The 25925-nt window shown below is 41.2% G+C and overlaps 1 protein-coding gene across 1 annotated transcript in view; it reads right to left on the reverse strand.

The window, feature by feature from the left end:
• Window positions 1–25925, reverse strand: part of ANKRD13A (ankyrin repeat domain 13A) — a 1453295-nt gene that overhangs the window by 84925 nt on the left and 1342445 nt on the right. Inside the window, exon 14 of the mRNA XM_044068498.1 lies at window positions 21659–21717. Coding sequence (XP_043924433.1) covers window positions 21659–21717 — 59 coding nt within the window. The remainder of the gene's footprint in view (window positions 1–21658; window positions 21718–25925) is intronic.

A 25925-nucleotide genomic window follows, 5' to 3' on the forward strand; every position in this document is an offset into this window, starting at 1 on the left:
GTTACAGGCAAGCACAGGAGGACTATGGCTGACCAAGTTCGGAGACGACTGCAAACTAGGGGCTATAACTGATTCTCCGGCTGACACAGACATCCTCCAAAAGGGTCTCACTGGTGTCAAAATCATGGCCTCAAGCTAAATGCCAAAAAGTGCATAGTCATCCCCTTTGGAAAAAACAAAGTACCCACAAACTACCACATAGGTGGTAGTCCCCTAAATATGGAAGACGTAATAATGGATCTGGGGACCAAAGTAGATAGTAATCTCATCTTTGATAATCACATTGCCAAAGTGGTAAGAAAATCCTTCTACGTGGCCCACCTAATCACAAAAGGGTTCGCATCCAGATCAAATGAGGTCATTGTGCCCCTCTACTCATCACTCATCAGACCCATCATAGAGTACAATGCCCCATTTGGGATGTATCTTACAAGACACCTGCAACAGCTGGAAAGACCACAGAAGTACCTCACCAAGAGGATCACTGGCCTCAAACAGATGCCCTATGCAGCTCGACTGAAGAAACTCCAGCTGTACTCGGCTGCATACCGCCTACTCAGAGGTGATCTCTGTCTGGCATACAAGACCATGTCCAACCCAGAATTGATGGACATGCTCTACCTAAAGAAAACTTTATCCCCTTGAGCCACATGCTCTAGGGATCTAAACCTCACCACAACAATAAATAGGATGTGCTGGAGGGATAGATTCCTGTCCCAGGGACTTCCCATGCTTTGGAACAAGATTCCAACTTACATTAGGCAACAATCTTCAAAAGAAACCTTGACGAGTGGATGGGAAACATAAAGTTTACCCCGGGGATCACTTCAGTGGCTCTGCTGGACAGAAGCACAGGGAACTAATATAAGGGGGTGGCAAAAGCCAACACATTCTGGCTAGGCTTATAAATGCCTTCGGGCAGACAGCCTAGTACCTACCTATGAACCTATTAGTTCTCAAAGAAACCCTGACACTATGGAAAATGCAATAGGGTTGACTCAACATAAGCACTTGCAGCAACTTGGATACCCTTTTTGCAAAGGTCACATCATTTTCTGATATGTGATTTTATAGTAGCATGCTTTCTTGCCTCCATCAGTACTGCCTGTACATCCTAAGTAAGCAGGTGTGGAAAACAAATTAAGACCCTATTATCCAGACAGTCAACTGACGTTGAGTGATGCCAGGGTGTATCAAATACCCCTGTTCTTGTATGAGTAGATCCAGTCCATGAGGAAACATAGGGTAATTGCTCCTGGCCATTTCCCAAAAGAAGAGAAAACTACTGTTGCCTGAGCTTGAAGGGAGTCACTACAATGATCTTCAGGGATTCCTTATGAATCTTCAGAAGTACCCTGGATATTAGCGGAAATGGTGGAAAAGCATATAGGAACATTCCTGTCCAAGGAAAAGAAAAGGTACCTGCCTTCCAGGCCTTCTGGCATGGAGTCCTTCAACAGAATCTTGCCAAAAGTTTGTTGAGAGAGGAGGCAAAGAGATCTACTTCAGGTATTCTACACAGATGGATTAAATCTTGGAAGACCTCCTGATCTAGTTTCCATTCACTAGGGTCTACTCTGGTCTTGTTCAGCTTGTCTGCCACACAATTTTGTTCTGATAGAATGTAGGATGCCTGTAGAGAGAGAGTGCACTTTGAAGCTATATCCCAAGCTAACACAGCTAGTTTTGTAAAAGGGGTATGCCCTGGTTCCCCTTGCTTGTTGATGTACCACACGACTGCGGTATTGTGTGTAAGCATCTGAAGAGGTCCTGGGGGGCAAAGATGGTTCAGACAGTTGAGTGCCTTGATCAGAGCAAGCATCTCTTTAATATTTATGTCTTGCCTGTGTCCTTGTTCTCTCATACCACATGCACTTTTACCCTTCCTGAAACTGCTCCACAAGCAAAGCCCAAGACATCTGTGGTGACTGACTGCTTTGGAGCAAGGAGAGAAAATGGGAGACTTGGATTTAAGGAAATTTGTTGTCTCCAACAATTGATTTATCTTCTAATAATTGGTGTTGGGACCAAAGATATTTCAGATACCACTGTATCTTTCTGATGTGGAATACTGACAGTGGTATCATGGGAATCATAGATGCTATGAGACCCAAAATCCTGAGGTATTCCCTCACAGTGACTGAAGTCTGAGTGGAAAACCCAAGAAACAGATCTAGATATAGATCTATTTTTTTTCCTGTGGAAGAAAAGCTATTTGAACTGAGGTGTCTAGTTGATATCCCAGGAACACAAAACCTGTGTGAAGGAGTCTTGAAAGACTTTTGAATGTTCTCATAGAATCCCAGCTTTGTCAAAGAGATCTGTTACTCAAGAGATATATGCCTTACACTTTGAAAAAGACTCTGCAAAGTTAAGCAAGTCATCTAAATATGGAAAAATGTGGATAACCCTACAGACTGCAAAGACCTATAACTGAAGCTAGACACACTGTAAAAATGAGAAGTGGCTTGTGCAGTAGAAGAAACTAAGTTATTTAAAACAGATTTTTCCTCAGAAGAAGAAACTGCAGATAAAACATCACTCATAATTTAACAATTAGTCAAAACAAACTTTAACATATGAACCTGACAATTCAATTTTTTGAAAAATCAAAGTTGCAGAAGTATGCATTTTTTCCCCATACCTATCAATATTTTTCCCATCCTTATAAGAAAGTGTAGGATTGGAACTAACTAGGTACTGAGCAGCAGTGGGACCAACTAGAAATATAACTGCTGGGTCAGGTTTGGGGGATAGTGTATAAAAAATTAAGACAGAGAAACTTTGTACAATTCTATTTGCCTTTTTAGGGACATCTGTCTATCAGGAAAATTGCAGGCAGTAATACACACATTCTCTACAGCAGACAGAACACGATGAATGGGTGTAGGATCTGGAACATCCCTCCATAATAACTAATAGTATTTTATGAGGGACTGAGCTCTCTTCTAAGTCTGAGTCAGAAATCTGAGGAAGAAGCACTGTATCTATCACTGCAACTGCTTATTCAGATTCAGAATATTGAATCTCTTTAGGAAAAGCCGTATCCCTCTTTCTTTTACCAAAAACTACTTTACAAGAAGGAACAATAGTCAAATTAATCCCTGAGCCAGACCCAGTAAACTACTCCTAGCCAAAGAAATTTGAGGAGGAGCAGATATATGCTTGGTTTTCTATTTCTTTTTGACACAGGAAAAATGGGGCCAACTGTGTTACTAATGGCAGCAGCAGTTTCCTCAGGGATGGGTATATCGTTCTGACGCAACAGAGAAACCCACCCTGTTCCCTCTCCCAGTATCAACAAGAGTAGCCGTCCCTTGCCCACTCAGGGGGACCCCGACATTTGCAGAGGACATGGCTAACCACTTGTACACAGTGGCTCTAACGTGCTACACAGGATGGATCTAGGGTAAAAGATGAGTGGTCTAAGGTACAACAAATTGCTACAACAGAGTCTCCCACCTGTGGCTGAGGCAAATTGCCAGCCCGTTCTGATGGCCAAGGCTGTTTTCTTATTTTTTCTTTTTGTGGTTGGAAGAAAGACTAACTGTAGGATTGGAAGGTCAAGCCAAAAATGGTGCCTCTATTCCTAGGAAGACAAGCAACAAATGTTGGTAGAACAATACCAGTCTATAAAAGTTAGTTTTTTGACAGACTACCACAGTAAAAAACACTTTAGAACACTGCCAGCCCCACAAAACTAAAATAAACATAACTTCTCCACAGAAAAAAATGTGTTCAGTTACTTTACAACACTTTCAAACTGACAGGAAAACTTAGTACTCCATTTAAAAGAATGTTACAAACTCATGACAGTCTGTTAAAACACAACACTCCTAGCTTTAAAATAACTTTCCTGGAGAGGAAAGTGGTAAATCAGCAACATAAATAAGAAAACAGATTTTTTTCCCCCCAAAGGGAACTTAACTGCTCGCAAATGAACAGCGCAAGCTGACCATCGATCTTTGAAAGCAACAAAGGAGCATACACTTTGGCAATAGTAAAGCTCTGAAGTGCTTCACATTCACACTTGTCTTTTAGTTAGCTCAGCTCAAGTTGTCTGACAATTTGGGGATGTGGAAGGTGCCCTGAAGTTTTGGAGCTGGCCTGCTGTTATATCCTTGGTAGGATACTGCAGCAGTGATCAATATGATGAACATTACATTTTAAGTCTCAATAAGGAAATGGGTTTCTCCAGGGAGGTCTTAAGATGCAGAACTCCTTTTGGAACAGTTTTAAGTCGGGGTGAGAATCAATAGGGAGGGAAGGGGGAGGCATGTAGAGATTACAGAACTATGTACCATGACAATGGAATAAGAAGAGTCCTGGTGAAATAACCCAGAAAGACATTCCAACACTATATTTATGTCCACATGTGGAGGCATGGCATTTTTGGTCTGTCACCAAGAAGAAAACCACTTCCATTTAGATAAGTATGATTTTCTGGTTGTAAGTCTTCTTGCCTCTTTCAGGACGGTTATCACTTCAATTGAGTAGTTTGCATTTTTTTGGGTTAGAATCTAATCCTCCATGCTGTTACTTGAGAGTGGGCAGGTGAGGATGTATGACAGACATCTTTATTTGGGCGAGCAGATCTATCACCGGTAGCAGAATGTAGTATCTTCCTTCGTTGAGAGTTAAGAGGAGGGACAACCCGTGCTGCCTTGCCCAGAAGGGGAAATAAGTATCATACTCAGCCTCTCTTATCTCACTTTCATCAATACCCTGGAGATAAGAGGTAACATGGGAAAGGCATACAGGAAGAGGTTTGTCCATTTGAAGGAGAAGGCATCAATCCTCCATTTCCCTGTCTACTGGGTTCATGAACAGAGCCTTTATAGTTGCCTGTTCTGAAGAGAAGGTGAAGAGATCTACACTGGTGTGTCCCCATTGATGGCTGAGGTACAGGAAGATCTCCCTCTTCAGCATCCATTCGTCGGGGTCCAGGACATCCTTACTCAAAGACTCTGTATGGTGTTGTTCTGGCCTGGGATGTGGGATACAATAAGTATCAGTAGCAATCCTTGTGCCAGGAGCAAAATCTTTATTGCCAGACTACACAGCAGGTAAGAATGAGCTCTTCCTTGCTTCTTTATGTACTGCATGACTGTGGTGTTATCTGTCCAAATCTGCAGTGCTACTGATGGCAGGTTGCATTGAAAGATGTCTATCACTAGAAGCACTGGCAGTAACTCTTTCTGGTTTATATGAAGTTTCCTTTGCTCTGTGATCCAGATAACCTGCACCTTTGGGAGTCATAAGTGTGCTTTCCAAGCTATCTCTGAATTGTCTGTGGTGATGGTCTTGTCTGTCTCTGATAGACATAAACTTGTCCCTGGATTCTGCATAACGGTGTCTTTCCAATAAAGAAGCTCCTTTTTTAAGCAGGGGAAAAGAGGCACTGGGGTTTCCAGGGGTTGAGAGTGCTTTTCCCAACTGTTTTTTTAGGAACCAATGGAGTTTTCTCATGTGCAGTTTTGTAAGAGGAATCTTTAGAATGCACAGTGCCATGTATCCCATGGTTCACAAACACTCCCTTGCAAAGATTATCTTCTTCGGCAGCAGACGGTACACACACTTTATCAGAAAGGAAAAAAAAAAGTTATGTACTTACCATAACGTTCCATGTTTGTCATCCTCTCTCATTCTTCTTTCTTACTGGATGGGTTCAGTGCTGATACTCGGCTCTGACTCAGCCAATACACTAGCTCAAAGTCTCTGACTTGGCTCGTGGCTGAATACCTATCCCACAATGCATTGGAGTAACCTCCAGATCTTGTTTGCTGCTAGCCATAAATGGAAGTATATTTCTATTTATATAATACAAAAAAAAAAAATATATATATATATATATATATATATATATATATATATATATATGAGGAAAAACAAGCAATTTCAGAGGAACTCTGTCGGTAGAAGGACAGAACAAAACTCTCATCTGAGTCCTCTAGGAGTCTTGGCTGGGGGAAGGAGTGAGGGATGTAAGAAAGAAGGGCGAGAGAGGACAACAAACATGGAATGTTATGGTAGGTACATAACTTCTTTATGCTATGTTGTCCCTCTTGCCTTCTTTCTTACTAGATGGGACAGCATCCCTACCACCATTTTCCCGGGTGGCTCATGGGACTACACCTTTGAGCACTGTGGACCCGAAAGAAACTATGTCCCTGGAGGCCAAATCTACCTTGTAATGAGTAATAAAAGTATGGGGCCTGGCCCATGTAGCAGCTGCACAAATGCTGTCCATAGATAGTCTAGCATAGTAAGCACAGGATGTTGCTACAGCTGTAGTTGAGTGGCCTTTGATTTTGAAAGGTAGACTTCTATCGTGTGAAGTGTATATAAAGGTAATACAACTGCTAAGCCAATTTGAAAGTGTAACTTTTGAGACTGGTTTGCCTTGCTTTGCTTGAGAAAAGGAAATAAATAGCTGGTCTGTTTTCCTGAAATCTTTGGTTCTATGTAAATAAAATCTCAGTTGCCTATGTACATCCAACTGATGTAGTTTGTATTCTGCCTTGTTGGAATGATTAGGAAAGAAAACTGGAAGTTCAATAGACTGGTTCAGATTGGATTGAGAGCAAACTTTTGGCACGAAAGATGGATTAGTGCTCAAGGATACTCTATCCTTATGAAAGATTAGGTATGGTGACTTAATTGATAGAGCTTGTAACTCTGAGACTCTACGTGCAGATGCAATGGCCACTAACAAGATGGTCTTCCAGGAGAGAAACTTTAGATCGCATGAAGAAGCAGTATCAAAAAGGAGTAAAGTTAGATAAGTAAGAACAAAATTTAGGTCCCAAGGTGGTAGAGATTCTTTAATGGGAGGTCTCAACAAACAAGTTCCTTTTAAAAATGCTTTACACAGCTTGTGTAACATAAGATTACGAGTGTATTCACCGATGTGATAATTGGAAATTGCAGCTAATTGGACTTTAATTGTAGCTGCAGCTGAGCCTTGCTGAAAAAGTTCCACTAGGAATTCTAAAATTTAACTAATAGAAGCATAGAAGGGATCTATGTCTCTTGCTCTTGCCCAGTAGGAGAATCTCTTCCATTTGTTGGAACACAATTTCCTGGTGGAAGCTTTATGAGAAGAGACCAAAACATGTTTGACTGCTGGAATGAAATTTTGAAGCCTATGTTTGGAAGTGGAGCAGCCAAGCTGTCAATTTGAGGGTCTGGAGAGAAGGATGAAGCACACCTGACATATGAGTCAGAAGGTCTGGAACTAGGTCCAGGGCCCATGGCTTCCCCTGAAAATGGGGCCAGAGAAAGGGGAACCAAATCTGACGAGGCCAATATGGAACAATGAAAATTAGCCTGCTTCCCAAGACCTTGGCTTTCTGAATGACTTTGGGAATTAGTGGAAAGGGAGGGAAGGCATAAAGTAGTCCCGAGGGCCAATTGTGGAGGAGTCCATCTCTCGGTGTCTCCTTCACTGGAGGAATTAGGGCAAAGTAGCTGCTGCATTTGGTATTCAGGGGGTTTGCAAATAGGTCGCAGCAAGGCTGGCCCCAAGTTCGGAAAATCTTGTTCGCTATGCTCTGTTTCAGAGACCACTCATTAGGCATTAAAATCGCTCTGCTGAGCTTGTCAGCTATCCCGTTGGATTTCCCCAGGATATGCGTTGCTACTAGAAAACATTGGGAAGAGATTGCCCATTGCCATACTCTTAGTGCCTATCAACAAAGGGGTATGATTTGGTTCCTGCTTGCTTGTTTATGTGCCAGACTACGGACATGTTGTCTGTCTGGATTGCAATCGTTCCTACTGGGAGAGAGTCCTGAAGTGCTTGCAATGCCAGAAGAACTGCTCTCATCTCTAGAACACTGATGTGCAACTGAGCCTCGTGTTCTTGCCCTGTGCCTTGGACTGTTCTTCCCAGATAATGCCCTCCCCCCATCTGAGAAGCGTCTGTGGTCACCTTAGCAACAGGTTGTTGTGGAACAAAGGGTCTTCCGATGGTCACATGATTGGACTGAAGCCACCATCAGAGATCTCTCTTGCATGAATACGTTATCATTATCTGATGGGATATAGGAAGTTCTTGAAGAGACCATTGAGCAAACAGAAGCCACTTAAGGATTCTCATGTGCATCCTGGCTAGAGGGACAAGAGTTATGGTTGACGCCATGGTTCCAAGCAGTGTTAGGACTACTTTTGCTTTTAAAATTCAAGAAAGCAGGATACCAAGGTGCCAAACCAAAGTGCAGGAACAAAACTTTTATTGTCAGCTTCACCAGTAAAAGCGTTAAAAACACATAGAATAAATCCAAATATCTCGTCAAGCGCTTTCACCCGGGCCCTCCCAGGCTTTTTCAAGACATTTACTGCATTATTAGGCAGGTTCTTTTGTATCATTCCTGCCTTGCTTAATTGTTTAATTACTCCTCAATTAATCATTTATTACGCTGCATTTAAAAAGATAGGATCCTTTTTTACCCTAACACAAGCTGGTGGTGTTAGTTCTTATTGTACTTCTTGTAATAACCCATCTTTTATTCATTTTAATGTTAAATGCATATCTATATTAAACATTGAATGCTTGAATCATAATTACCATTAAAAAATACATATTAAAAACTGTGCATTTTAAAAACATGTATAAACAATGCATATATAGGGCCTTGTAATGAAAACATATTTGATTATGTTAAGCCTCTTAATCACTCCACTGACAATTAACAATTGATCAGCATATAAAAAAGAAAAAAATATACAAATACTTCATATTTTGGTAACTGCAGTACCCCATCCTTGTTGTTTCAACTTACTACATGGATCTAGTGTACCTTATTCTATCTCTGCAAGTTACTTGTGCTGAAATCTACTATTAATAGAAAATGTAAAAAAGATGTATATACACAAAAAACATGTAAAAAAACATATATATATAAAAAATGTAATAAATGTATGTGTAAACAAATCATCTCTGTTCTATCCACCATATCTATGAAAAATGGACCATATCACTTGTCACACTTTGTCGTTACACTATATCTGGTCTATGTTCATTTACTTCTTGATCAGCCCTCTACTGACTGAATCTTATATGGCCAGGGAACTAGATTATGTATATTCTTTGTTGATAAACATTTTTGTTATTATTGTAATATTATATTATATTATATTATAACTTCGCTCTTCTAATTTTTAACAAGCTACCAATACTGATAGCTCCATTAAGACCTGGTGATTAAATTTTACCAGTTGGTGTTGTTCCTGTAAAGGAGTTTTCTGTTTGGTAGTCTACTTTTGCTTTTACTTTGCTCCTGGGAAGAATGTCGACTATTTGCTGTCTGAGGACAGAGAATCTGTCGGGAGGAAGGCGAGCCATCATGGAAATAGTGTCTAGATCTGCGCCAATAAAAATAATAAATTGACAAGGCAAGAAGCAGATTTCTAAAAATTCACTGTTAAGCCTAACTGAGCACAAAGATCCAGTGTAGTGTCCCTGGCCTGTAGAAGTAGATGCTTGGTGGTGGCAGTTAGGAGCCAGTCGTCCAGGTATGGAAACACTAGGAATCCCAGGCATCTCAGGTGAGCTATTACTACTGCCATGCATTTGGTGAACACTCTGAGGGCTATAGTGAGACCAAAGGGCAGAGCTCAAAACTGATAATGACTGGCTCCCAGCCAGAAGCGTGGATGACTCCTTGATGCTCTGTCGATTTTTATGTGGTAGTACGCATCTTGGAGGTCTATTGAGTACATCAAAACGTCTTTCCCTAAAAAGGGAAGAAAAGACTGCAGTGTCACCATTTGGAACTTGAACTTTTTTACAGATTCCTTCAACTTGCTGAGATCCAAAATGGGTCTCCAGTCCCCTGTTCTTTCTGGTACAAAGAATCTTGAGTAAGTTCCGAATCCTATTTGGACTGCAGGGACTTCTTGGATGACTCTTTTGTTTAGCATCTCTTCGATTGCTATGGTTGCTTGTTCCCTCTGACTAGGTGGAACATCCAGGATTCTTTTGATCTGTGGAATGGGCTGGCAAAACAGAATGGAATATCCTCTGGATATTATACTTTGTACCCACTTGTCTTTCGTGATATTTCGCCAGGCTTCTGAGTACAAAGTTAATCGTCCTCCGACTGCCTCCAGAGAAGAGCAGGTGGGCCTCCTTTCAGGAGCGCTGATGGGGTTGGCCACGAAAGGAATTGCAGTCACATTGGTTTTGTGCCCCCCCCCCCTACAACGTGAATGATGTCTACCGTTATTGCCTCCCCCTCTGCCCTTGGGGAAGAATTCACCTTGTGCATCTTGAAAAACTCCCTGGGATCTTTTGAACCACAACTTTCCACTCTTCTGGCCTTTAGAATAAGGTCTTGAAGGTACAGAAAAATGTACTCCAATGGCAGAGAGAGTTTTCCCTTCCTGCTCGCATCTGGTGAGTGTGTCCTTGACTTTTGGTCCAAAAACAGATGAACCATCAAAAGGGGTGTTGGTAAAGGTAGACTTGAAAGGCTCTGCAAAGTTGCACAAGCGCATCCAGAAGTGCCTCCTCAGGGAAACTCCGGAACCCGCTGCCCTGCTCGCTCCATCTACAGCAGAGGATATTAGCCTCATGGAGGAGTTGACTATGGAATTTAAGATGGATAGCTGGGGGGGGGGTCACTTTTTCTGAGACCCCTGCAGCTAATGAACCTTGCAGAGCATCTCCTAACTCCTTTAGGAGATCTTTTTGAAGTCTTGTGAAGTGTGTGAGGTAGTTCAGCGATCGGAGGGTGAAAGTCGCTGATGAAAAAACATGCTTCCTGTATCTGTCCATCGTTTGAGAATCCTTATTCGGCAGATGGACAGATGAGGACATCTCAGAGAGTTCCTCTTTGGTGGCTGCTGCCGCCAACACCATAGCATCTACAGGTACACCTTTTGAGATAAATTCCTTATCCAAAGGAGCTGACTGAAAGTTATTTGTCCTCCTAGGGACTGGCTCCATAGTGTCTGGTGACTCCCACGCCTTTCAACTAACCAAATCCATAAGCTCATTGAAAGGCGGAGAAACTCAGGAGGCTGAAGGTTGAGATCTGAAGGCCTTCAGGTACACTGACTCCTCATCAGAAGGGTTGATTGGTTTCCAGCCACCTTTCTGGTTTAGGATCTCTAGGATATCTGAGAAAGATATCTTCAGAGGACAACTGTAGGGACCCTTCTGCTTGAGGTCAGTGTCAGAAGTGATGGACTCATCAGGGGAGTCTACATGCTTCCTCCTGCATGTCCTCTTCTGAGGTGGCTCCTCAGACGGGTAGTCTGGGGAGGTCTCGAAGAGTGGAACTCAACCAATGGAGCTTCCTGAGGCCCTGAATCTCTGCTGCCCTGTAGACAGGATGGTGCCGAAGCAGACACCAGTGCCTGAGGGGGAAGAATGCCAGTATCCCTGAGTAGAGCTGCAGGAGGAGACAGCACACTCCTCATCACCTTGAAGGCCAATCACCTTGGCTCCGAGGAAATCCCCTGCACCAAGGAGATCAGCTCCGAGGCTGATGTAGGAGCCAAGCTCACCCACGCCAATGTGCTGAGGGGCAGACTTGGAATCAAAGAGACTCGGGTCCGAGACCCCCTCCCAGAGCCAACCGGAGAACTGCAGCTCTTAGACACTCCGAATGGCACGGAAAGTGTCAGAGCAGGTAACGGTTCCAAAGAATCCCAAAGGGGTCTTGGAACCGAAGGGTCTACCGCAAGAGCTATCTGGCATTCTAGCTCAAAAAATCCAGCTTGGCTCAGAGGAGGAATAGTGGTTGTAGTCATCTTGGGTGGCTCCAAGATCAGTGGGGTCGGAGCCGAGAACAATTTTGCCAGCGCTGGAAACTTTAAAAGCCTGCGCACCATCCTGTCCATGTTGTCATCTGATAGGCTCCTAGAGGACCTGGATGAAAGAGTGGGGGATCGAGACCTTTGAAGAATAGGGGATCTCAAAGTCAGAGATACTGATTGTAATTCAACGGACTGGCTGCATGAAGTAGTTTCTATCGGTTCCGAAGTCTTTGGAGCCGAAGAGCTAGATTTGTCTGCACTGAATGTCTCCCTTGGTTCCGAAGGTGGTGGAGCCGAGGAGACAGAGTTCTCAGTCAATTTAGGCAATTTTTTTGGAGGCTCTGAATGAGCTGAGGAAAAGGAAGGTCTCTTGAACTTGTCGCTAGTAATTGGAGAAGATTGTAAAGCTTCATCAAAAGAAACCTTTATTAAACCTCGTAAAATCAGTTTGTTTTTCTTCTCATGTAACACTCAAGAGCTGACAATAACTGCAGGATTTCTACAAATGAATAGCACCTAAGCAGTACACACACACACTGTGCCCATCAGTTATAAACATTTTTGGGGAGCATTGTTGTCATTTCTTGAACTCAGAGACTTTGGGTTCTTTACCTCTGGAATCTTTAGACATGTTGAAATTGCAATAAAATTATACCACAAAATTGCTAAGCTAAACACAGGCAAAAGACAGTACAGGGAACTAACAGCTCTACCCTCTAGGTTAAATGGGTGCTAGGCCCTCTCACTTAAACGGACCTAGCCGAGCTGATGGGGAACAGACAACACAAACCCTCTAATAAAAAATGGGTTACCTTTAGCTCTCTAACTTAAATGAGCTAAAAAGGGAAATAGACAATAACCACAAGACTGACAGGGATAGGACAGGCCTAGGGAAAAAAACGACGACCAATAAGCAACACAACAGGCGATAAACGAATTAAGCCAAAAAAACTATAGAAAGGTTAAACTGTCTAAACCAAGAACTACAATAACTTTAATATCAAGAAAATTGTCAAAAACAGCTATCAGTAATGTAACAAAAAAAAACACTTAGCCATGGCCAAGAAGACAGCATCCGAACTTGTCAAGCAGCAAACAAGATCTGGAGGTTACTCCAATGCATTGTGGGATAGGTGTTCAGCCACGAGCCAAGTCAGAGACTTCGAGCTAGTGTATTGGCCGAATCGGAGCAGACTATCAGCTCTGAACCCATCCAGTAAAAAAGAAGGCGAGAGGGACAACATAACATCTTGTCTTATTGTAGGGAGGTCTTTTGTTCTACTGAATCTATCAGTGTACCCAGAAAAAGAATTCTTGTATGTGGTTAAAGCCGAGACTTGCAGCTGTTGAGAGTGAGACCTACCTTCCGACAGCAAGACATGGTAACTTACAAGGCTATGTGATGTTCCAGGATGGATTTTTCCTGGATGAGACAGTTCTCCATGTAAGGTTAGATGTGCATCTTTAATGTTCTGCAATGGACTATAACCAGAGCTATACATTTGGTGAAAATTACGGAGGCATAGGATAAACCACATTGTAAAGCACAGAATCGGTAGTGCAATCCTGCTGCCACAAAAAGAAGGTATCTCCTGTGCTTCTTTGCAAAAGGAACATGAAGAAAGGCATCCTTCAAATCTAGTGTAACCATGGAGACTCCTAGAAAGATCAGGGGTAACAGTTTTTGAAGTGTTAACATTTTTATTTTGGGAATACATAGGAACTTGTTTAAGTTTGACATGTCTAAGATTGGTCTCCAGGTGCCTTTCTTTCTTGGGACTAGAAAGCTCCTGAAACAGAACCCTGCTGCTTTCTTTCCAGCAGGGACTGGCTGAGTGGACCCTTGTTGCAGCAGTTTTTTTAAGACTGGGGGAAGAAAACCGACTTGGTCTTTTGGGGGCTTTGGCACCGTAAGAGGGGGGCCTTTCCCTGAACTGAAGAAACAGCCCTATTCTATGATATTTAGGACCCACTGGTCCCTGGTGATACATTTCCACTACTGAAGGAAGGAATAAAGTCTTTCTGCCAGAGGGGTTGGGGGAGGCATGCATTTGAAAGGGGGGAGGGAGCTGTGCATTGTTACAACTGTTCCCTAGAAGAGGCTAGAGCCTTTGGATCCTCCAGCTCAAGGGCACTTCTCAAGTTGCCTTCTAGATTGTCTTGATCTCTTTGATCAGGGAGGCCTCCCCTTATCTTGCCTGGGAGGCAGAGGTCAAAGTTTAGACTGGTAATTCCTATTATACTTAAGTGTTGGTGGCAAGCAGAATTCTTTCACACTTTTGATTTGCTTCCCCTTTTTGTCCAGTTTATCAAAACCTTTCTCTACTGGAGGGCCAAAAAGGAATTACTTATCCAGTGGGACATCCAGGAGTTTGGCCTTTACTTTGTCAGACAATGTGTCAGTCCCCATCCAGGTGGGTTTTGATTGACAGATCCTGTAGCAGCTGCTCTACATGATGCATCATAACCACACTGTAGAGAATGTCTTGATACCTGCAGTACTGGTCTGCTTCCTGTATGTCTCTCTGTAAAGGCCTTGTCTGCAGTGCCCTCTACCATAGTAATGATTTGTTCCTGTAAGGACTACAAGCATTTTAAAATGTTTAATTGGCAACTGAAAGCCCTCATACAGAGTATAGCAGATGTATATGTCTTTTTGCCAAATCTGTCTAGCAATCTACTTTCTTTGTCATTAGGTAAGGGATATTTTGCAAAACTCTTAAGGTTGACTCAGTGGACACTACTGAAGGATCAGCTTGTGGGCATCAAACACTCTACAGAAACTATCAGGTTTCCTTGGGCTGGTGGCAGAGCATCTTGGTGCAGAGAGATGTCTTCAAAGACATCATCTAGTACCACATGAACTGTGTGAATAGCAAGGGGTCTGGAAGATGGAAGGCTTAGAAGATGCCTGTAGTGGGTTTGGACCTGACATAATTCTTTGCTCTCCCAACTAAAGGCCTCCTTAATCTTTTGCAAGATATCCCCAAAGGATAAATCTTCTGGGGAAGAAGCAGAAGAGAAGATGTCATCTGAGTCAGAATCAGGGTAAGATTGAGGGGGGTGTACAAAATAAGACAATTCTTCTTCATCCTAAGATTCTGAAGAGTCAGATTCCTCCTGAAAGGAAAAACTCTCCTGTTTTTACTGGGAGAAGCTTCAGAGGTAGGAAGTTGTGTATGGCTGGTCTCCCTAGATTTCATAAAGGCCATGAATTCTTGGGCTGCTTCAACCTGGGTACTAGTGGCTGAAGACTGGGTAGTAGGCTGTGGCAAGCAGACTGGATGCTAAAGTCGAGGAATGAGAAGTGGAAGGAATCAGGTCCAAGGACTCCATTTGGGCTGCAAGGACTTCAGTCCTACAACTAAGGGTCTTAATTCGAAACCTAGCACAATCCTGACAACTAGAAATGTCAAGCTGAGGTTCCAAACATAACAGACAAAAGGAATGAAAGTCTTAATGTGGGATTTGTTTCTCATACTTCAAGCAGTTATTGACTTTTTTAAACATTAATCAGAAGAAATTTTTCACCAACAGGGTACTTATCTGAAAGCAGGTTGTAAGGAGAAAATGAGCTGACCGATGGACTACTTGCATCTGATAAAATGTAGTAGTGCATTGGAATGCACACTAGAAAAAACTGAAGGTCCCGACAGACAGACCTCTTATACCCTGGTGTCCAGATGTCAGTCCTTTGATGTCTTTCTGTTAGGGATGATAAAAAAACTCTGGAAAACGGGACAGTCACAGGCTTCTGAATGGCAAGACGATCCAAGAATCAGTACTACAACACTGACTATGAAGAGCATCTTCCTTTTCAAATGGGCATATTTTTCTGTGTTTCATTTATCAAGGTCCTTATTCTTACATGGAGTTTATGTTAGTAAATCTAATCATGCAGGGATTTATACATTAGAAAACCAAATTAAAAAAAAAGAGATCCAGTATGTAACACAGAGACAGCCCAAACTCCAAAGTTCAGTTTAACATGTTCCTGGCTTGAAGAAGCACATAGAAAATGCAGTGTTGAGTATGCCACAAATGAAAGGGGAGCCCCTTTTCCCTAGAAAACCTAAGTAGATAACATTATTCTAATCAGGATGTGACTTAACTATGAGGTAGAGGGTTTAAATAGAGATTACATATGTAAAAAGGACATTTTAAAAATGCTGCAACATCCCCTACAAAGGAAGGACTGTTATCAAACACCACACCCTGTCATTTCACAGAAGTCACCAAATGAAGATGTTCATTACCCATATGCATGCTGGGCAATGCCACCATGGAGACAAAAGAGTGAATCATCAATGCCTCTATATTAACTGCATTCCTCTTTAACACACTAAATGTCATCCACTCAGAAATATTGACAAGGCATTCAGAGTCTTTACAATTTAAGAACAAAAACAAAGTTGCAGATGAGCATTCTCAACATAATGATGGAAACTCAGTTTATAGCTTTGAATGATTTCTCTCTTAGATGCACTACATAAATCCCCAAACAGGTTGAATGGTATCATAATTTCGACAGTACTCAGTACTAGTGTACTACTGGTGACTACAGTGAGTGGAGCTTTGCACCAGAGACTATTATTTTGCAGCTACTCTCTAAAAACTAGCAAACTAGTACAAAACACAAGTAGTGTAACAATATGTGAGGGACTGCTGTTGCAAATGCAGAAGTCAGGACAGTTGCTCAGGGGCAATCTAACAGAAGTCTGTTTTGTTGAAACATTTTGTTTTTCTTCAGTTTTTCAGTTAAATTACTTAGTAATTGAAGTGCAACAGTTATCTACTTAACCATAATGCTGGATCTTGATTATCCATGTCTGTCCACTTCACCTGTTAAGGCAGGTGACCACTAGGCACCAACACTGCAATCTTCACATAGTTCAGGCTTCTCCCCTTACCTCCAGTAAGATTCTAAGAGGAATCTGGTTGTGACTTGTCTTTGGAAACAAACAAAACCAGGAACCAGCAAAAGCACAAGGGACTAAAAATACAAAAAAAAAAACACCCAGGAGAGTAGTCTCGCACTCCTTTAATTCATTAAACAGCAACAAATATCATTAACTTGGCTCTTTCGTTCCAGTTATGTGGGGTCATATGATGGTAACTGTGGAGAGCTCTCCTCTTCATTAAGGTTTGAATCCTGTACAACAGACTTTGCCAGGGAGGCTAACTGCCCCATTTGGTATTTCCCTCTTCCTAGGTTGGGAATCATCCTGGTTGTAAGGAGGAATGGTCTGACCCTCTTGCTGATAAAATGTCTTGCATTGGACTGCATCTCTGAGACTCTTTGAAGCTCTCTCATGGTTGTGCTCATGATCAGTGCCAAAACCTTTTGGCTTCAGATTATCAAGGGGAAGAGATAAAGGACCTGGTATGTTTGTTCACTCCTGATGCTTGCAAAAGGCGGTCAATCTCTCCAAAACTTCGAATGCCAAAGAAGTGCCTGTGGGTGCTGACACAACCGATCTCCAGGACAAAGAAGTGGCACTCAGGAACATCAGCCCTAAGGTCACCTCCAGACCTGAAAATGGCTTCAGCACCTAAAGGTCAAACACTGAAGTATGGGCTATAATAAATGGTCACAGTGTAATCAGAGTTGACAGCAACATCAACCTACTGGAGCCTCGATCTTCTCAGAACCAAAGGGACCGTGGCCAACAGGGGAAACAGATGAAGAAGGAAAAAGTTGGGGTCCCGATATTTCAAGACCCATAGAGACAAAAGCTGAAGAAGGAGAAGGCTGGGACTTATACAATCTGGAAACAGAGGGAAACAGTATCCAAGCTGTGCTTTTATGAAGGCCCTTATTATATGCGCCTGACAGATCTCATCAAGCAGGAAGACATAGCAAATGTGGGTCGGATTCCATATATCTAGAAAATTCTTTCTTCAAGGAAAAGTTCCCCGCTCACTTCCTCAGAGAAGGATCTGGGATAATGACGATTTCAGATGGACAGGCTCCCTGAGAAGAAAGCTGTAAAGGAGCCTAGGGTATGGATCCCTTTGGTGAATCTAGATGCGGATGGGTTGGTGCCAGCAGACTTGCTGTCTCAGCTGGCTGCTGATCTGACCTTGGGAGCTTGGGGGAAGAAGACCAAATATCCACAGATGGCTGCACTGCCCTTCTTTTATTTTCCTTGGCTTTGTCATCTTTCCTTGACCCTTGTGGTGGGAGAAGACTTTTAACTATCAACTCATTTTTTTTTCATACTGCATCCTTCTACTGAAGGACTTGCAAATTTCACACTGCCTCTTACACACATGCCCATGCACACACGTGCATGCATACATATGCGCATGCACACACACACACGCATACACACTCACTCACACACACATAGCGACCCTAAAATGAGAGACAGCATGCTAAGATTTGGGAATGCAAAACAATCCTACAGTGAACTTTTAACAGTAGAAATGTTTTTAAAACAAAATATGACATTTAGCTGTTTAAAACTGAAGAAATTACTTACCTGCTCAAATGTGTGAAGATTATTTGCAATGATAATGGTGGCAAACGAGATCTGGGGTAAACAGGGAGCAGTGATGTATTATGGGAGGTAGGGGAGGAGCTCAAGTTGTATTTTGTGAATGGAAGCTGAATGATATTTGCAATTCAATCTGAAGAAAAAAATGAAACGGATCTTTTAAACTATAATAAAATAAATTTAGGGATGCTAGAACTTGGACTGTGTTTTATCCTCTCCATAAAATGCACAGAACAACAGTTTCAACACATTTTACACAGGAACTGCCTTTTTCCCTCAAAATAACCTTTTTCTGATATGGTACTCTTCCATCTGTCTGTGATGAAGTGATATAAACTAAGCTTAAAATGTTCGGTCATTTTTTGTTACAAAATATATTATCTTGCAATATGTACACACTGCCCCTAGAATAAGTCTATTCTCACATGAGAAACTTCTGACTCTCATTAACTGATAAAAAGCTTTCTTTAAATAAAATATGGTATATTTATTCTGGGAATGACTCAGCACATCTCAAACAAAGGCTATACCTCTGAAGCATGCTCCTTTTGAAAGGCACTTATCCTCCGAGTGTCAGCAAGTCATAAAAAGCATAAAAACTATATAAATAAAACATGATTTGTTTCCATTCCCTGAATGTGAGCATAGGTTCATATGCTGGTACTAGGCTATCGGCCCTAGGGCCTATACAAGCCTAGCCATAACAATTTGCTGGCTATTTCTTCCCACACTATTTACTTCCCTGGACCCCTGTCTAGCAAAGTGACTGACGTGATCCCCGGGTTGAATTTCCTTTCTCCCATCCAATCGTCAAGGTCACTTTTGAAGAGGGCCAAAGAGGCGCTCTGCTTGACATGTATGGGCAGTCTATTCCAAAGTCTGGGGAGTCTCTGGGTCAGGAACCTATCCCTCCAGCATGTTTTGTTTATTGTGATGACAAGGTTTAAATCCCTGGAGCATGTGGCTCTGAGGGAGTGGGATTTCTTTAAGTGTAGCATGTCCAACAGCTCTGGGTTTGACATGGCCTTGTATGTTAAGCAGAGATTGCCTCGGGGTAGATGATATGAGACAGAGTATAGCTAGAGTTTTTTAAGGCGGTCAGCATAGGGCATCTGCTTTAGGCTTCTGATTCTTTTAGTGAGGTATTTCTGTGGCCTTTCTAGTTGTTGCAGATGTCTTGAGAGGTACATACTAAATGGGGCGTTGTACTCTATAATGGGTCTAATGAGGGATGAGTACAGTGGGACAATGACCTCCTTTTTTCTGGATGAAAAGCTCCTAGTGATGAGGTGTGCCACTCAGAAGGATTTCCTGACTGTTGTGGCAATGTGGTTATTGAAGGTGAGACCACTGTCCACCTGTGTCCCTAAGTCACACTTTCGGTGTTTAGTGTACTGCCACCTATGTGGCAATTCAAGAGTACATGTTTTTTTCCCGAAGGGGATAACTATACATTTCTTGGCATTGAGCTTGAGCCCATGGCTCTGGCACCAAGCATCTGTTTCTGTAAGGCCCTTTTGTAGAGTATCCACATCAAGTCACAGAAGTTGTCAACAAACACAAGTTTTTTTTTTTTTTTTAAATGGGAAAAGTATCCATCCTTCAAACAAAGTTGCCCTCACACAATAACCCCTGGTAACAAGGCAGTACCTTCTTTCACTGTCAAGTAAACTGAAAATAAAGTATATTATATTACATTTGTTTCTGTTAAGAATTTAATTTCCTCACACACGCCAGCACGCACACACACACACACACACACACACACACACACACACACACACACACACACACACACACGCACACACACAATGCTCCCAGCCCCAAATACCACTGATGTTTTATAAACACACACATATTCATGAATATGTAAGCTCTATCAATGAATACTTTTCCAAATGCTTAACTGGGAGATTGCCTTTACTTACTTTTAATGACTCCAGTGCCTCTCATTTTCAGGCTGACCCTTCTCCCCTAATACCCTCTTTCTAACTAGGTGCACAGGCAAACATAACCCATTTTATTTGTTTAAGATGGTTCATTTTTCAAATCAAGTATCTCCGACATTTGATCCAGTGCACTGAAGATGTCACAGCCGTATATCATTGTGCTCTTGTACCTTGCCAGGATAACACCATTCCTTGGATCTTTTTCTGTCATCTGTATTATTACTCCTTCTTACCACTCCAACCATTCTATACACAAGCCAATCTAATTACTATATAGAAACACTTATGTCTATGTCTCACTCTTTTTCACAGCTCTACCTTAAAATACCTCATTCAAACCTGAGCTTCTATATCCTTACTGTAACTTACTTTCCTGTACCTTACCACTTTCCCAACTCACTCCTCCCCCACCTCCAACACAGTGATTTAATACCCTTCTCATAGTAATCTAGCTATATCAGTCTTCCAATGCTTCATTTAAACATATGGCTTATTGCCTCAAATACAATTATAATACTAATATGATCACAAGCATTCAAGCAAAATCAATATAATATCTCTCTATAATGTTGTTTGATTCAATTATTATACAAATATATTGACAGAATTTTTTTATGTCTGTTGTATAAATTGCACTTTTATTCTACTGTTTGTATAAATGAAATCGTGTATATATAATATTTGTTATTGTAATAGAGCTTTTCTCCATGGGCCTCTGCTGAAAAGGGGCTTGCTGCTCAGTTAGACAATCCTGGTAATCAAATGGAATAAATACATCAATTAAATTAATAATATAAATATACACGCTCTACCGTGACACATACCTACAGTCAGAACTGAGTATTTCTGGGTAGTATTTATGTCCTGCTTCCAGATTTGTGTCCCTTTTGTTTCTATTATGGGTAAGCCATTTAGTAAGAACAGTAATTGTATTAATGAAGGAATTCATTGTGTAACAAATACATTTTACATCACCATTTCTTTATTTCTTCGTTTATTTCTTGTATCACAGCAGCATCTTTGACTATTAGTGCCAAGTATATTTCAGCACTCAGAATAAAGGATAAACAGAAACAGTAATTTACCCACCAGAAATTAGGAAAAACTGTACTGCCTACATATGTTAAGAACATACGTCCTTGTTTAAGTATACCTGTGTGAAATGTATAATAGTAGTATTTTCATAAAGCTTTTCCTAATTTTAATTCTTTTATAGCTTGATTTTAAATAAATATTTTATTAAAAGATTCTTCCAGTGCATTTACAAGTAGTGACTTAATGTTTCAAGTTTACTTTTCTGCTGTGCCAGGTAAGTTAATGATCTTTGAAAAGTCAGCTATGTCCACATACTTAACCAAATCAAAAGTAATCTCACGTCAATATGACAATTATTAAACATAAAACAAAGGAAGTAAATATTTGTTTGAAATCATCCCCACATACCAGCTGTCCATGACATTCTGAGAAGAAAGAGTTCCATTAGGAAATGCTCCATCTGTTTCCTAAAAAAATAAAAAAATAAATAAATAAATAAATGTTCACCCAGTAGTAGAGAACATACAAGTATAAATGAAAACAACATGCAGCAGTCCTGATGAAATACTGTGACGTGAGCACTTAAAGGAAAAGAAGTTCATTTTTAAGAGTTTAGTTCCCTTATATAAGCTTTCTAGTTTACATTGATCATTCATTTATTCAATTAACCCAAATCTTTCCAAGTCTCCAAATCTATTCCTAAACCAATGTGAATATATTTTTATGGATTAAAATTACAATTAATATAGTTATTGAAAGCTTAAATACCAAAACTGTCAAATCTTACTATTTAAATAATGACATATGCCTGGAATATTCCAAAAGAGAAAGGAGAAGACAAGTTTTCAAGACAGTTTTGTTGCAGTGTTACTTTTACAGAATTATTTGCTTTACTGGAGACATAAAATCCTTACAGTATTATTGTATTTTACTGAACATGTATATAACCCAAATACATCCACTAAGAAAGGGGCAGTTATAATGGGACACTGGCCAGGATTTACAGATGTTTAGCACACTGTGCAGTCAGTGCAAATTAGCAATGGTAGAGAAAATGTTGCTAGCAATTCAGAAACACAATACAGGCAGTGCAATGCAGTAGTACTGCAAAGTAATGCAGTATGCAGCAATACTAATGAGTGTATAATGACATGGAAACGAAGAACTACAAGCGAATGAACCACACAGTGTATGCAAACCAATTCAGAAATTTATAAAACAGGCATTATGTGTGAAGGTACATACCGCTTTTTATACACCAAGAATCACAGTGCACTTGTGGGAGTGGTGTTTGCAGCTGTAGCTCATTAACATGTGTTAATGGCTGCTCTCGGAGCCATGGAGGAGGTACACACAGCACCTGACATTCCACCATCCAAGTGACCCACAAACTGTAAACCATTTCTGTGTGGACAGGGAGACTGTGTAAGACCATGTGAAACGGTCACCCACAAGGAGAACTGAGGAAGATACAGGAGATGACCTTATCTGCTGATGCTAAACTTTGTGTAGCTTTAACCATATTACCTTCAGGGACTTTCCAGTAACCTACCAGCGATACTGATGGCCTCAGTCTTGAAAATCCCACATTTGTTCCTCAATATTATGCTGCAGCATTTGGACAGAGATATCTAGTTCCACAGGATGGCAAAGGGGAGAACCACCATCATGGGGGCATTTTATGACACTGTCCATTTTCCTGAGGCCCTGAGAACCACTGATTGGACATACATCATCATCAACACCCCACCTTGTGCAGAGGAACTGTGATACATCAACAGGAAGGAATTCCACTCCCTTAACTGACAGGTGGTTTGTAATGCACATGGCATTTATAATGTGTCTGTGCATCACCCAAGTATTTCTCATGATTCTCATATCTGGCATATTTCTGACCTATGCCAAACGTTCCTGTGAAGGGATTTCCCACAAGGCATCTAAACTGGTAGGTACATATGCACAAAAAACAGGCACATATACAGGCCACACAGATAGGTCTTTACACACAGGTACCATACAATCAGGGAGAAGCCAGATATAATATGGTGCTCGTTATATGTTGCTGGCAGTTCTGGATATATTCTATAGCCCTGGTCAATAACCCCTATCCACAGCTCACAGACCATGCAGGAAATTATAAAGCAGCACATGCAGAAATGTATAATATAACGGAGCAGGTGTTTCACCAAGTCAAGGGAAGAAAAAAGCTTTTACTTAAATTCTGCTTCAATATTTTAAGTTGCACATATAATGACCTCTGTGGTGATACTCATTTGTACTTCTCTGCATTTTGTCCATGTTTTAGCCAAAGAAGCTGCTTGTTTGCATTTTTTAGTTTGTTTTGGAGACTTTAGTCTTGTAGCTTTTTTTTGCAATTGTGGGAAGATTGTGTATTACTGCACGATTTTAGCAGTGTTTATACATTATATTGCACTTCTATTTCTGTAAGTAAAATTACATGTAAAATGTAGCTTTTTGAACCCAGTCTGGGGCCTCATTCAGTCTTGTAGCTTCATTCACTGTTATAGCAGGACTGTGATCGACTGCCAGATTTGAGCATCATTTAGAGATTTACTACACCATTACTGGTAAATTTCTGCATAGACTGGTGCCTTTGTCTGTGGTGGGATTACAGTAATGGTAAAAACTGTGAATTCTGCTCCAGAATTGGTGCTTCAGTACTTTTTACAGCTGTATATACTTGCTTAAATTTGCATTACAGTACCTTTCTGTTTACCTTGCAACTGTTTTTTTCACTGTTTTTCGAGTGTGCCCCAGACCCCACTAAGCAATTAAGCTAAAGGTTTCTGAAATTCTAACAATATGAATAGAGCTCCAGGTTCAGTTTTTCCACAACCCTCCTACCTCTCTCTTGTTGTAGTTTTAAAAGGTTGTGTCTCTGGCTTTTGCCCCTTAAGGAAATCTGACTTCCAAAATTTCTTCCTCCCCTCTATCATTGCTATTTTCTGTTGTGTGACCTATTTAAGTACTTTCCCACCCATTGTTTTCCATATATACATATTCCCGCCCAGTGTTTTCCACACATCTATAGTGCATTACCCCAGTAAATAAATACTAATAGCCCACCCAGCAAAGCAGTATTACACTTGACTAAACTTTCCATACTATAAACTGTCTCCTGCTCATTTTCTCAGAGCTCCCATTTGCCAGGTGCACTCAGAAAGTAAACTTCATCCATGAAACTACCCTTAGAACTGAAACCTGTAACTTAGTGTGCCAAAACAAAGCCACTGCACAAAGAACAGCTGGCTTGTACATTAAACAGCACTACTGTAAAATCTTAGCACAATCTAACCCATTCTAGTGCTAAACCACCCAAGGAGACGTCTGTATAACTCAGTCCACAATGTACACTAGCCAAACCAAATACAGGTCTGGACATCATGGATATATAATTTCCAAATGTCTCTGTAGTCAGCTTGATAGATATAGGCACTGTGAAACAATGTAGAAATTCTCATGTTCACAGATCCATTCAATCCTTAAACAAACAAACACAATATGCGAGAGATGCAAATACATAATTTCACTGAAGACAAAAATCTTCCACATAAACAAGGTTGCCAAAAACACACATGCTACATCCACCACACACAGTGCCCACTACACACACAGGCCAACTTATGTTAAGGCACTAAAAAGCAATCTTCCCAAACCTCAAAGACATCCTAAGCCTATAAATGGCAATGCCTATTCTCAGCAATCTCTAAAGCACTCATCAAAAGCAACACCAAACACCACACATATGTCTTCACCCAATGGAGCCCCAAGATGAAAGCTCATAATTCAATGAAACACATTACCCAGGACTCTTGTCACAGGGGACTCCATTGTGCAACATGCAGATGTCTCATTCACCAGAACAAGCATGCCTACGACAACTTATTAGTTGCTTACCTGGAGCCATGATCTGCTAAGTTACAAACACACTCAAGTCACTACACCACAGGTGCCAGTATGATTCTGCTATAGTCCGTGTGGGCATTAATGACCCGAGGCGTACTTCCCCGGACTATATGAAGACAGACATTACTGATCTCTCTAAAAATGTGTCTCAGGCAGGTATGTGCCTTGCATTGAGCAGCATTCTACCTTAACCAAGGGTGATGCCACAGTACGAACAAAAAATGATTGACTTTAATACCCGGCTTAGTTTCTGGTGTGTTTCTAGGGGAATTCAGTATTTGTCAGGATGGTATGACATAACAACACACTGGTTTGCAAAGGATGGGCTGACATCTGTCTCCCCCATGCTTCTACAAATTCTCTAAAACTTCATCCATCCCTCCACCCCCAAGCCTTTATTTTAGGCAGTGCCAAATTGACAAACCTACCAACATAGCAAATAAAACCCAAAGAAACCTAAAGGTGTTACTTCTCAATGGTAGGAGCCTAAACTAGTAACTCTACAACCTACATGCTCTCCTTACTCTGGATAATATTGACATCTGTGTAGTTACTAAGACATAATTTAAATCCACATAAAGTACTCCAGCAGTGCAAGACTTCAGTGCCTTCCACACATTTAGACAATCAACTATATAGACAGGGACAACAAGTGGAGGAGTCTCAGTTTATATTAGAAACAAGTTGGTTAAACAGGATGATGCCCTGGAATTTATCAACATGGAAATTACCATAGACAAAGTCTCAC

Source organism: Protopterus annectens, chromosome 4.part0, assembly GCF_019279795.1.
Source record: "Protopterus annectens isolate FY-2018-M chromosome 4.part0, PAN1.0, whole genome shotgun sequence".
NCBI lineage: Eukaryota > Metazoa > Chordata > Ceratodontiformes > Protopteridae > Protopterus > Protopterus annectens.